Source organism: Coturnix japonica, chromosome 4 (genome assembly GCF_001577835.2).
Source record: "Coturnix japonica isolate 7356 chromosome 4, Coturnix japonica 2.1, whole genome shotgun sequence".
NCBI lineage: Eukaryota > Metazoa > Chordata > Aves > Galliformes > Phasianidae > Coturnix > Coturnix japonica.
In genome coordinates this window covers 34,860,607-34,874,842 of record NC_029519.1, presented here as the reverse complement: position 1 = coordinate 34,874,842, position 14,236 = coordinate 34,860,607, and the positions used below count along the sequence as shown (strand labels likewise).

The 14,236-nt window shown below is 51.7% G+C and overlaps 1 protein-coding gene across 1 annotated transcript; it reads left to right on the top strand.

Annotated features, from left to right (window-relative positions):
- The first annotated feature begins 2,219 nt into the window (after window positions 1-2,219).
- Window positions 2,220-3,892, top strand: HELT (helt bHLH transcription factor). Its single transcript, XM_015861412.2, has 3 exons — window positions 2,220-2,627; window positions 2,721-2,817; window positions 2,906-3,892. The coding sequence occupies exons 1-3, from the start codon at window positions 2,421-2,423 to the stop codon at window positions 3,322-3,324; spliced, it is 723 nt and encodes a 240-aa protein (XP_015716898.1). The 5' UTR covers window positions 2,220-2,420; the 3' UTR covers window positions 3,325-3,892.
- The last annotated feature ends 10,344 nt before the right edge of the window (window positions 3,893-14,236 follow it).

Here is a 14,236-nt window from a genome sequence, read left to right as displayed (position 1 = left end):
GGCCTCTCCCAGCACAGCACATGGTACACACAGCCTGAGCTGTGCCATAGGTAAGGAAATCTGATGGTAACAGCTCCGTCAGGTGTTGTGCCGACGTGCAGCTTTGAGGGATGCGGCAGTGCTGGCTGCTCTCATCAGTGCCCATACACCTTGGTGTAGGATTCCCTGTCTGTTAGCTGCACGACACCTGCGTTAGGAATTTTATTGCTGGCACAAAAGAGGCAGCGAAGGAGACGCTACAACCTACAGGCACGTGCTGGAGAAAGCTTTCGACGTCGCAGCACCGCAGCTCAGCCTAAGGGCACGCAGCCCCGGGCTGACACGGGCTGCAGGAGGAGGACGGCGGCTGCCAGCAGCAGTGCCAGCAACAGCGTGAGCCCCAGGGGCAGCTCCATCAGCACCCGGCACGGGGCCGGGAAGGGGAGCTCACGTCCATCCTCGTGCCACGTCCATCCCCGCGCCGCCTCGCTCCATCCCGGGGCAGCCCCCCGCCTGCAGCCCCCGCTCCCCGTCCCCCGGGGCAGCGTCCCGGAGCCGTATCCCCGGGCGGACCATAACCAGCGTCCCCGGGTAACAAGCGGCCCCGCAGGTGCCCGCAGCTGGCGGTTAACACAGACAGTAAGAGGATCAACTCCGTCCTTGCTCGTGGAGAAAAAGAGAGAGGGGAAGCCCCCCCTTCCCCCCCCCAGCCCCCCGTTTGGCATTCAGAGTTTGGTTAATTTGGATGATAACGGTGTGCGTTTAATCCCATTGTACGGCACTGAATGTAGCGCAACGCACCCGGGCGGGCCGCCGGCGGCGAGACGCGCGGGTCTCCCCCCGAGCCGCCCCCGGAGCCGTCCCCGAAGGCGCGACTCCCCCTCGGCCCCCGAACCCCCCGAACCGGGCCCGGGTTCCAGCGGCGGACCGAGCCGGGCGCGCCCCTCCCGATGCCGCTGGGCGCCGGGCCGGTGGCCGCTCGGGTGAGGCGCGGGGCGCACGGACGGCGGGGCCGGGGGGGGGACGGCGGGGCTCGGGGCGGCGGCGTGGCGGGGCCCGGCGGCGGGGCGGGGTGCGGGGGAGTCCCGAGGTCGGGCCGGGCCGGGTCGGGCCGGGCCGGGCCGGGCGGAGGAGCTGGAAGCCGTGTGCGCTCGGCAGAGCGGGGCGCGGGCGGGCGGCGGAGAGAGAAGCCGAGAAGGCTGTGAAAATATGTTTGCGGAAAATAGACAATTGTTGGATTAAACGTATTCAAGTATGAAATAATGCCTTTTTGTGTACAACCCCTCGGCAATGTGAGCGTACAAAAGTGCCCTGTGGCCGTTCCGTGCTCCCTTTGTGAGCTGTGCGCGCCGCGTCTCCACTTGGCGCGGTCCGCGCGGAGCCCCCCTTTAAACGCGATTGTTTCTTTCTTTCTAATGACATTTACCGGATCAAAACACGCTGTTAATTCGATCAGAAAGCTTTACTCCGGCGGACAATGCCACAATAATTTCTCCCGAAGTTTGTTAAATTGACCAAAATTAGGCAAATGAATGGCGGGTCTGTCGGCGACCCCGCTCGCAGGTGACGGCGCACAATGCGCTCCGGGCCAGCTGCGGGCCCCGCTTTATTTGCACCTCTTTTCTTCGCCCCGCATTATTAAAATTTCGGCCCGATGCGACCATTCACGCTCCTCAATGGCACATTTTCCTATAGGATAATAGGCTACAAATTGGGCCTCTCCAGCGCGGGGCGGGGGGGCCCGGCCCGCGACCGCGCCGACACAAAAAGCGGCGTCGTGTGCCAAAGGCCGCCCGCAGCCGCCCGCGGTCCCCGGGGGGGGGGATGGGGACAGGGGGGGAGAGCGGGGCGGGGGGGCGTGTGCCAGCCCGGGGCCCACACCTGCCGGGTGCCCCCGCCGCACGGAGCGCCGGCACAAAGCCGCGCTGCCAGCGCTCATAAAGCCGCCCGTGTCACCGCGGCGCGTGAGAAAAGCCGGCGAACAAACGGGGCCACTCCGGCAACGGGGGCTGTCCCCGCCGTCGGGCGGAACAGCCTATTAAGGGCTTACTTAATTACTGTAATGACTCTGGACAGGCTTCACGAGGCGGTCAGCGCGGCACGGCGGGGCGGTGCGGGGCGGTGCCAAGGGGACTCGGTGCCGCGCCCCGCACGCCGCGCCCGGCCCGGCCCGGCCCTGCCCCGCTCGTGGGCGTCACGTGCGGGACGGGGCGGCCGGGGGGAGGCTGGGGGGACGCGGGGGGAGCGGGCGGCCCCCCCGGCCCTGCTTTCCCTCGCCCTCGCCCCTTGGTTCCCGCTCGCCCCTGATCTTTAATGCATACATTCCCCGGCGCGGCGCGGCTCGCCCTAATCCTCTGGGCTCAGGGGCCCGTGGGGGCCCCGTCCCCCCCAGGCGAGGCGGCTTTATAAGCGGCCCCGCGGCGCGGCTCCGCACAGCCGCCATGGCCTCGGGCCTCAAGGAGCGCAGGGGGAGCGCGGGGCCGCCCGCACCGCGCGCCACGAGGGTCCCCGCCGCGGCCCGTGACGCGCCGCCCGCGTCGCACAGAACGCCCGTGTCCCACAAGGTGATCGAGAAGCGGCGCCGGGACCGCATCAACCGGTGCCTGGCCGAGCTGGGCCGCACCGTGCCGCTGGCGCTGGCCAAGCAGGTGCGTGCGGGCGGCGGGGCGGGCCGGGAGGAGACGGGACGGACGGGGCGCGGCGCGGGGCCGGGCTGACGGTAACGGCGCGGGGCGTTGCAGGGCTCAGGGAAGCTGGAGAAGGCGGAGATCCTGGAGATGACGGTGCAGTACCTGCGGGCGCTGCACTCGGCCGACTTCCCCCGCGGCAGGGAGAAGGGTAGGTGCGGGCGCGGGGGGCGCGGCGGGGCGGCCCGGCCCCGTTCATCCCCGCGTCCCGCTGAGCGGAGCCGCGCCCCGTCCCGCAGAGCTGCTCTCCGAGTTCGCCAACTACTTCCACTACGGCTACCACGAGTGCATGAAGAACCTGGTGCACTACCTGACCACGGTGGAGCGGATGGAGACCAAGGACACCAAGTACGCCCGCATCCTCGCCTTCCTGCAGTCCAAGGCGCGCTTCGCCGCCGAGCCGCTCCTGGCCGCTCCGCCGGAGCCCGACGCCTCCTTCCCGCCGCCCCCCGAGCGCCCGCCGTGCCCCGCCGAGCCGTTCCCGTGGCCGTACGCCCCCCTGCCCGCCCCCGCGGCACTGGGCGGCCCCGGGCAGCAGCGCGCCGCCTTCCTCCCGTCCGCGCAGGGCCTGGAGCGCCGCTACCTCGGCTTGCTGGGCCCGCCGCCCCCCGGCGCCTTCGGGCTGCCGCCCGGCCAGCACCCCCCCGCCGTGCTATAGGGCGGCGGCGCCGCGGACTCTGCCTGGACGGCGCCGGGACAAACCTACGGCCCCGGCCCCGCGTGTCTGGGGGGGACTTTCCTCGGCCGCCCCCGGCACGGAGCGACGGCACGCGGCGCCTCGCCCCGCATTGGGCACGTACCGCCCGCGCCGCTGCCCGCTGCGGGGCCCGAAGCGGCGGGGACACGGCGCTCTGCCCCGAGCGGGGCGGGACGGGGAGCTGCGGAGCCGGTCACCCGCGGGACCCCCCGCGTCCCGGTGCGGGGCTGAGAGCCGGGCGCGCCGCGGGATGACCGCACTACGGGAACCGGCCGCGCCTCTGCGCGCAGGGAAACGGGCAGACGGACGGACGGACGGTTCGGCACCGCAACGGGCCGCGCACCGCGTGCCTCCCGGCCGAAGCGCCGCCGCACAGGAGCGGGGAAGGGCCGTGCGGGAACTGCCTCGGCCCGCAGCACCGGGCGCCCTCGCCGTGCGAACGGGACCCCGACCCCGAGCGTCGGGCGGGTGCGCGACCCCCTCCCTCCCCTTTGGCATTGTAGCATTAAAGATACAGCGTTTCCCTGGACGTATAAATTATTAATAGATTCATTTCGGGCACTGTTAACCAAATCAGACAGAACTTCCCCGGCTAAGTAGATTTTCTCTCCGGGATTAGCAGAGGGCCACCACGGACAAAACTGCCGTCATTTACATACAATTTTGCCAACTCGCACTGGCCCGTGACAGTCTTTGTATCTCCAATGTTGCTATCCGGGATGTTTCTTTTTGTCCTCCCCGTTTTCATTTGGCTGCGGGGGATAAACCCCTCCGGCTGCACAATGACCCGGCCATAAGATGAGCCTCCCGCAGCCCCGCACACGCGCCCCTCGGCCCCACACCGCCCCTGGGCTCCGCACCTCACGCTGATGTGGCTGTCACTCACCTGGGCGGCAGGTGAGGTTCCGCTCATCTCCATAACGTTGTGTTACTGAAAACACCTCCAACTCACTGATTCATCGGGGGGATTTATTTGAGCTATTGTGGGAATAAACCATCGCCAGTTAGGTCACAGAGACACACAAGCAGCTTGCATCCATCCACTCTACATTCAGAGTTTACATTCCCAACAGGCCAACAGCCAGCAGGAAGCATTCCCGTGCCATGCTCACTGCACTGTGAAGAACAGGTTTGTGAGCTGAGCACCAGCACTCCCATCTTCCATGGCCTTGTGACAGCCCTCGTGCACAGCCATGGCTGCAGTGACACACCGTGTGCTTCCCACCCTCAGACACAGCGCCCGTTCCACACACTGCAGCCCCTACATTGAAGCAAGCAGAGTCCTTTGGGGATGGCTTCTCAGCTGATGACAAGGACCCTTTCATTTGACTTGGGTATTGCTGTAGCCCCTTGTCCCACAGCAGCACAGCTCCAGTTGGGCTGTGACTCCTGGTGCCCCTGCTCCGTGGGATGCCACGACGCTCCCGCTCTCCCTAAAGAACAGAGGACACCTACCTGTGTGACCAACTGCACTGAACCTGCTATAGCAGGGGGGTTGGACCCAATGATCTCTTGCGGTCCCTTCCAACCACTGCCATTCTGTGATTCCTCCAGGGTCACACTGCTCACACCAGGAGAGCACAGGGTCTGTGGCACCTGTGTACAAAGCTCGCTCTGCCCACAGCAGCTTGTTTCCCTGCTGCCTCATTTGGAGAGAGCTCATTAGTGCTGGAGCAGCTGCACGCTTACCTTCAATTCCTTTGCAAAGAGGGTCTGTGGGAAGGAGACCTCCCAGCTTCCAGGTGTGCGTTTGCTGAGCAGGAGCTGCAGAAGCGGAGCTCACAGATCTGCCCGCTGCATCCCTCCCCTCCAACATCATCACATTTATTACCAGCAAAATAGGCTGCGTAAGGGACTGGAGAATGAAGGCTGTTCTAGGAGAACAACACTCTAAGTGCAGTTCTCTTGTAGGAAATGAGTATGTAATTATAATAATAAAAGCCTTCCTTACCATGGGCATCCTGCAAGGAACGCATGATGGGATCCACAACTCAGCCATTGCATGTTTGGTGAACATTGTGGAGGCTGAGGGCTGAACCCAGAGCCTGTGGGATGAGTTACACCCACTCTCACTGCAGTCCTATATTTGGAGCCTCTCAGTCACCCACTGGCTCTGAGCCTCAACACACACCCACACTGTCAGCCCTTGAAGGGTACAGGCATTTAGAGGATGGTACAGCTCAATCCAAGCCCTCCCAGCCAAGCTTATGGCAGGAAGTGCCTTCAGTGGCACAGCAGCCTGTAGCTCCCCCCTAACCCTAAGCTTAGGCATCCTTCTAGAAAGCTGAAGTCTCACGTTTGAAGTCTTCGAGGCTAAAACCTGGGTCCTCTTCTTTGGGAGAGCACTTCATAACAGGGACGCTTACAGCTCCATCAGGTGCTCAGAGCCCCTTCAGCCTGTCTCCAGGGATGGGGCATCCACTGACTCTCTGGGCAACCTGTACCAGTGTCTCACTGCCCTTAGTGTAAAACACTTCTTTCTTATGTCCAGGCTAAACCTGCCTTTTATCAGTGTGAAACCATTTCCCCTTGTCCTGTCACAGCATACCCTGCTAAAGAGTCTGTCCCCTTCCTTCTTACAGCCCCTTTAGATACTGAAAAGAGACCCTATACACACATCAAGCCTATATAGGATCTTTGTCACCGTTTGGTTGGATTCAGTTTTATTTCTCTCAGCATTTCCTAGTCCAGTGTGCTGATTCTTGGCTTAGATGTGGGTTTGCTACAGCCTTATAACTGCCCACGTATGCTGCATTAGTGTCATTCCAGAGGATGAATTCACAGACATCAGCCTGTAAGGGTCAGTATTTTACAGCTAAGATACAGGATTGATCTTTTTGTTAATTTCCCCCCCAAACTAAAATGTCCACCTGTACAACCTTACCGACTTACAACAGTGACGCCACAATAGCTGTGAGTGAATGTTAGAGTGCAGAGCTTCACTGTCAAAGGATATAGGATGGAAACAATTCACCCTTACTACCAGATCCACGGCTGGGTTTTCAGAACTGCAATCTGTAGAAAGAACAAGAACAGTAAAAACTACAGAACAAACCTCACATGACTTCACTTCCAAGAAAGAGAAAATCTAACAGGGATCAATGAGCTTCATCAAGCACAGGTTACACATTTGCACAAGCCTTTGGAGAACCTGAAACAATATACATTACATACAACACAAATGTACATAGGAAATGTTCTAAGGAAATCACAGACCTGCATGTTCCACTATAAAACCTCTTCTGATGGAAGCATCTAATAACAATTTTCTTACACCACATACTTTATTCACACATTACCTTTTCATTTCTTTAAGAAAAGAGAGAGGGAGAGAGGAAAAAAACAGCCTTTTATTGGAGTTTTGTAAACTCTCCTTAATGTCTGGAGAAGGAGGGAAAGTAACTGGAAAAGGAACAAGGCCAAAAGTGAATGTTTTGTTGTGGAAAGCCAAAAAAACTGTTAGATAGCTAAGCTGCATGAAAACCAATTAAATGTTGCTTAAGTGTGCCAGCTCTTATAGTAGGTTACAAATTCTTGTCTGCAGGAAAGTCAGTACATTAAAGCAAGCAAACAAACAAACAAATAAGCTATTTACCTACTTGTGTATATTCTGGACTAAATCCTGAGCTGCTGCAAGCAGACAAAGCTCTCTGGAGACCCCTGAAGCTAGACCTGCTTACATGAGGAGGAGGCATGATGGAGCTGCCTCAGCAGAGACCTTACCACAACAGGTAAGCAATCCATATTTCAATGGCTCTTGGTGCTCAAGTTACTAACTGAACCACACAGCTCTATGTTTGCAAAGATATAAGGAAAATAAGTAACCTACTTTGATCCTAAATACTGAGTTACTCCAATAGTGAAAGTGAAGTCGTGTGCAGAACAACTGCAGAGCAGGTCCTACTGCCTGCTATAGTGAGGGCATGAACTGTTCCCCCATGAAGAAAAAATGACACAACTGGGCACAATAACCTACTCTCCTACATCCATGTGCAGGATTGAAACTCTGTGAGGCCAAAGGAACACTCTTCTGTTGTGAGGAGGCTCCCAGTAGCAAAGCAGCTTAATTTTTTCACCTTCTCAAATCTATCTGCTGCTCCATAGAGTACATCAGCCTCTCCTTTTCAAGAGATCATTTTCTTAGTCACATAACATGTTTCATATAGTTAGTAACTGTCTTATTTTCAGCTTTGCCTTAAGCTCTCAGAAAGGGCTTCTACCACCTCTCCACAAAACAACATACATTACTGAATATGACCCAAAAGCAATAGAGAAGGGACATAAATAGGAGGAAAAAATATATGATGTAGCTAGAAGGATAGGCAACTGGGAGAACATAAAGGCTGTTATTCTTCTCAAAGAAATGTTCTAAACCTTTCAGTGGTTTGCTAATAGAAGGAGGTACTAAAACTCATGAGCAGCTGACTTCAATCAAACATTAAATGTTTCAAAGGTAGAGGTGCAAGAATGAATTAATCACTCTAAGATCTTTTTCTAGTCAAGAGGAAAGAACGGGCCTGTCCAGTGGGTGATTGACCAGACCAATGTCAGACTTTCCCTTAAAATGAGCTGATTTGCCTTGGAACATGTCTCTTTCCTTCCTTTGAATCAAGAGGGAATGCAGGATCAATAGGTCAGATTCACATATACAGGCAGGGGAAAAATCAGGGCAGCTGAATCCCACCCTCACTGCTGCCTGCCACATAATCTTACTTATCTGCTCAGGTATTTCAGAGGGGCTATACTTCTCCATGTTTAATCATGAGAAGTTCAGTTCAGTCTTTAGTAACTTTACCAACCAAAATCCTTTCCTATTTCACCCACAAGACTTGTTTCTCATTAAAAAAAAAGAGTCCCTCTTCTTGTGCATCTGCTGTGCAGACTGAAGGCGTAGCAAGTGAAGCCAATGATCTGAAACAGCTGATGAATGTTTAAGGGTACCCCAGAGGCTGTTTATCCTGTGACAGGATACTGTACTTGTTGCATGTATTGATAGAAGAAGTGGAGAAGGTAGGAAGAATTTCAGGGGAGGAAAGAACGTGTTTTTACTATTCACCTCCAGCAAGAACCATTACAAACAAAACCATCAGCCGCTCAGTGAAAGCCAGTGTACCTTACTCCATAGCCTGGCTGTCAAAATATCAAACTCAGAAGCTCATGTGGCATTGGTTCACCTCCCAGATGCCTTCATGACAATAGCCAGGGTACTCCCCTCCCATTCTTACACATGGACAAAAGACACAAACAGCTTCAGGAACTCCATGTATGAGCAACCTGCACACAAAATCAGAAACTCCTTATTTTAAAGTACATGCATAATAGAGGGGAAATTTGCCATTGATTCCAATAGAAGTCAATTCTCTCCTCTCCGTGTGGGACATTGAGTGGAGCTCCAGGCACACCATTACCCAGCATAGATTTAACTTGTTTTTAGCAACATTTCTTCAACAGAATGTACACAGTGTTCTGAATTAGACACTGGGAACTAATTTCATCTAAAGCTTCAAGCTTCTTTTTAATTAATGGGTCAAGTTTATTCAGAAAGCTTGAATACCCCTAAAAGGACACTGATGCAAAAAGTTATAAACAAGACTGCCTGGTATCATGCTGACACAATTTCTCCTTGTCACATATCTTCCACACTATTTTACACTAAACTCAAGCTAACAGCTGGTCAGAATGAGTAATGCAGTTGGTGGCATGGAACCTGCAAGGATTTGCACACAGGTCCAGCCTTATACACCTGGCTGGCTTGATTCTACAGAGGGGTAATCACCCTCAGGTTTCAGAGGAATTGGTAAAAAAAGGTGCAAGTGTCAGTATAACGGGGATTTCAGAGGGACTGGCAAAGAAATAAATAGTGTTTGCAACAGTGTGTTCTTCCAAACTAAGAAAGAGAATTGTTCTTGGCTCTGAAAACAATCACGAACAAGATTAGTGGCCACAAAACTGTCATCCACATGCTTGGAACCAAGACCTTAGCTACAGCCCTGAGCTTTCTGAAATAGGTTTTAAGCCAGGGGAATGACAGGTCTACCTGAGTGGAAGAGCAGCTGCTCCCCAGGACAGGACAGGGAGAAATAGTGCTGCAGGAGCAAGACACAAACTATCTGTCCACAAAAGCTCTATTGGTGCTGCTCTCTTTCCGGCCCTGTTTATTTTCCTTCTGCTTCTGTGTACTTCTTCTCTTCAGGCTCAGATCCCAGGCAAAGTAGTGATCTCTCATCAGAGACCAGGCAGCCCCTTTCTGAAAGAGAAAACACTACCCATTTGATCCTACTTCTCTTTATAATTACAATACTTCTGGGGACAACTGTACCAACTATACCCTCAGTAAACATCATGGGTAAGCAAGAACTATTCATTACTGTAATACCTGCCAGCATACTTTTGGGTTGCTCCTTTTCATAGAGGACAGGTACAGGTATGGCAGTGCTGTATGTCAGGCAGAAGTGCTCACCAGAACAGCAGACCAGCGGGGTGTAAAACAGCTGCTGAAAGGATGAAGCGTCTCCAGGTGGTTCAGTGCACAGAGATACAGCCAATCAGTCTCTGCCCAGGGCATATCCGCAGTCCAGCAGGGTTAAAAGGGAGGCTGCCCAAATCCATCCGAGACCTGAAAATCTTGCACCACGTAAACCCTACACGCATCAGATGAAGAAGGCAGAAAGAAAGGTGCCCCCTAATGAGTTTTTTTTGCGCTTGGGTGAGCGAAAGGGCTGCTTCAGGAGGCTAATAACTGAAAACCTTCCAGGCTTTTGTCCGGAGAAATGGCAGGCACTTTCCATCCCTTTGAAAAAAAAGAAGGCCTTTCGGAGTCTTCACGAGAGATGTGGATTTTAAGGGCGACCTTAGGTCATACAGAACTAATCAAGCGAAAACAATAAGAAAATTAGACTGACAGTCAGCAAGTATCTGAGGACTTTATCAAAAAGAATTAGGAATGGACAAATTCACTGGGAGCAAAGGATCAGATCTGCAAGGTGGCATTGTGTGGCGGGATTAAATTATTTATTCATTGTTAATTTATTTATTTATGTATGTGCAAATGACCTAGCTGCTGCAGGTGCTGAGGAGTTTCTGAAAAGGCCCAGTTTTAGAGCCAAGGCTAAAATATTGGTCCATTTAACTCATTCTTTCCCTTAAGGCGATCAAACAGTGACTTTTATCTAGGAGATAGAGGAGGAAAACCATATGTGTACTGGGAATGATGCGGGGTCTGAGCAGCACTAAGTACCCAAGTATTCCAGCCTCATTCAAGAATGCTGTGCAGTTTAATGTCCAGCAAATTAGCAAATGAATGCTTATGTCAATATGTGAAAAATCCCTAGTTGGTTTAAACAGATAAAAAGCCTCTTGGGAAATGGCAGAAAATGCAGGCTTTTTCTGTCTTTTCTTAAAAGAAAGAAAGAGAAACAGTACTTGATAACTTTTCCCCAAACTTACAAATAGTTGCTGAAAACAACTGTCTGCATGGATGCTCCATCTTCTCCGTACATGAAACGTTTCCCATGCTTCTGCTGTAGAACTAGAAGAAGCTTTTGCCAGGTGCTCTTTGAATCTCACATTTGCTCTTCAGAAGAAAACAGTCACAATCTGGGACAGACGGAGAGCCTTGAGATGTCATCCTGTTGTCTCTCTCTGTAAGGTGTGCAAAGTCTAAAGCCTTGGAGTGGATCCGTCTTTCCATGTTCCCCTGAAATGATAAAGTCAGTCTTAAAGATGAAATCCATACCGACCTCTTCTTGGCCGTTCTATAATTTCAACCATTAATATGAAAGGGCAAAAATTGTCATCTCATGCTTCCCTTGACCCAGCAGAGCAAAGCCACAGTGGGGACTCTGTGTAAGACATGACCCTGGGGAAAAAAGGAACATGAGATCTCAGCATGGGGGTTGGAGGCAAGAAGTCAAATGTATCGAAAATGACAGCACCACATCAGTTAATGCCATGTGATAAGGGAGTCCTGCTGGGTTTTACGTCCTTCTGCAGAGACATACTTGAAGGCTGGCTGCAACCGGTAAGGAAGATTTCTCCCCAGATCCAGAAACAGATTGCAGGTATTTCAGTAGGACAGATCATGACAAATATCTTTCCTCAGGACAATCATCAGGAGCTACACTGAGGATAACAGAACTACCCCACAAGATGAACAGAAATCTATGCATCTTCAAACAAGACAGGCAGGTTTATGTGCAGTGCTATCTTACATACTTCAGCTTTGCTCATGTTTCTCTTCTCTTGGCCATCCTTGGGTCCCCTTCTCCAAATATGGTGCTCTTTATGCCACTTGGGAGTAAGGGGTACTAACAAGAAAAATAAAAGGTATTCTAAAGAGCAAACGTCTTTAATAATACTAAATCTAAAACACTGCCACCAATTAAAAGGTCAGGGAGAGAATTTCTCAGACTAAGACAAAAAACACAGGTTATGCAGAAAGTCTGCCTACAAACAGCTTTCCTTTCTCCCTCAAATGCTAATGCGCAAGGATGAATTTGCTTGATACAAACGCCAGCACATCACACACAAGCTGTCACTTACCTTCTGCAGCCTGCTGGGACACTCTGCAGTCAGGAGCTTACCAAGCTACGGTCTTACTACGCAGGCTGCTAGGGTGCCTTGCTGAAAAGAGAATACAAACATACCTGCTCAAGTTGGGTCAGATGAAACTGTTTCATCCGATTTGATATAGATCAGATGATCCCTTCTGCTCTATTAAAAATCTAGTCTGCCAATCTGCTAAGATAAAATCGTACAGTCCCCAGCTTTTAAAAGCTTTTGCATTTACAGACGACCACCATAACCTCTCACATAATTTCACCAATTTAAAGAAACTAAGCATTCTAATCCCTCCCCATATTTTTCTCTCTCCTTTCCCTTGGTCACGTGGGCATAAAATCTCAGCATTTTGTCCAGTTCCAGCTCAGAGAGAGTTCCAGCTCACAAGAGAAGCACTTACATGAGGTATCGCATATCATACTGTATTTCAAGTTTCAAAGACCATCCGATTCACCTGCATCATCTCTGGCTTAAACTGTCTTAGTTTAAGCACTCATCACCACTCTTGACCAAGGGATGCTCAGGAGACACTCCCCTTTGCTCTACACATATGCAATTGCCCCCTAACTGCACAGCAGCCACCCATTAACTATTTCTGGCACCTGATGGCTCAGACTGACTCATGAAGCTGCAATATAGCATATTGTAAAGACACTAGATAGGCAGATCTAAGCAATGGAATATGGACAAACTAGAGTAGGGAGACCCTGGCATATCCAGAGCTTTCCATAGCTACATAGGCAAAGGGCTAAATTCATACAATCCAACAGAAGTCTTCTGGGAATGCCAAGAATTCAACACTTAGCCTTGAAGGGAATATTGTGAGCAAATACCCTTCTTGCCAAGTCCTGTTGCATATAGTTGCAAAATACAAGATATAGAATTACCAAAGGTCTCTCAGAGCTCCTCCTGTGAAAAAGTTATTCACGAGGACAACAGGACTGAGTGGAAAGGAGAGATCTCATGCTGATCTCTAACATTCTGGATTTGTTTCAGTGCTCTGTTGTTAAACAAACAAACAATCAAAAATCCCACCTATTTTAAATATAGAAACCATATGGACCAATCCGTAGAACACTAAGCTCAGAATTCAAAAGGCTGTGCTACAGTCTCATCCTTGCCAAGGGACAAAGCATGAGTTCATGCATTGTTTCTGCCTCTGCTTTCATGCATGCGGGTCAGACACTCAAACACCTATTGCTTTGGGGTTTCTTAACATGTATCATGGCTTAACGTTGTTTTCTTTAATTCTATCATTAGTTTAAGATTTGGATGTACAGATCCACTCTGCCTAGAGCTTCTCAGCAGTCCTGGCATTTTTAAAACACAGAAAGTAAAGGACCACACCTGGATATCATACCAACCTTGAAGAAAGAGGCAAGGCTGGGCTCTCCTTTGAGCTGGAGGGAGGTGCTTCAGGGCCCAGCAAAGTCCTCTCATGAATTCAAGCTGCAACATCTACAGCCTGCATATTACAGACCCCTGGGATGTTGGCCTTTCCCATATAAAGGCATTCTGCATGAGGATAGGAGTAAAGCCAGTGCAAAACTGGTGTGATGTTTTTACGTTCAGCTGGGTGCCCAGATTTTTACAGCTCCTCAATGATTAAAAGGTATACAGTGATAAAATGAGTCAACAAAGAAAATCATGTTCTCTTAAGTATCAAATAAAAGTTTTGCCTTTTTGACATAAGACCTTCCCTAACAGATCTAGAGACTTCAACAAAGCAGAAAGATGCCTTTCTAGGAAGAAAAAGCAACAGATAAAGTGCATTTAAATGGATGGTGACTCTTGTTCTAATAGTCATCAGCATGAAGAGCAAAGGGACAAAATGTAGAAGACTGTAAAAAGAGACATGCAAAAGCAAGACATTGTGAAGAAAGGTGTTATTAAAAAATTCCTGTCAAAGCCAGACAGTTTGCACAACAAAAATGTCAATAACTGACCCAAAGACCCTTAAGAAGAGGAAGGTTGGCTTGGCTGATCACTCAGCAAGGCAAACATCAGCACTAAGCACAGTGCAGATCTGCCCTTTTGGGTCTGCTCCATGATGACAGTTGCAGCCTACTGTAGGGAACCTGCTTTATGTGTGGAAGAACTTCTTTACAGTGAGGGTGACGGAGCACTGGAACAGGCTGCCCAGGGAGGTGGTGGAGTCTCCTTCTCTGGAGATATTTAAGACCCGCCTGGATGCCTACCTGTGTGACATGGTGTAGGAAGCCTGCTTTGGCAGGGGGGTTGGATTCGATGATCTCTAGAGGTCCCTTCCAACCCCTACAATTCTGTGATTCTGCTTTAGCAGATGTTTCTTCCA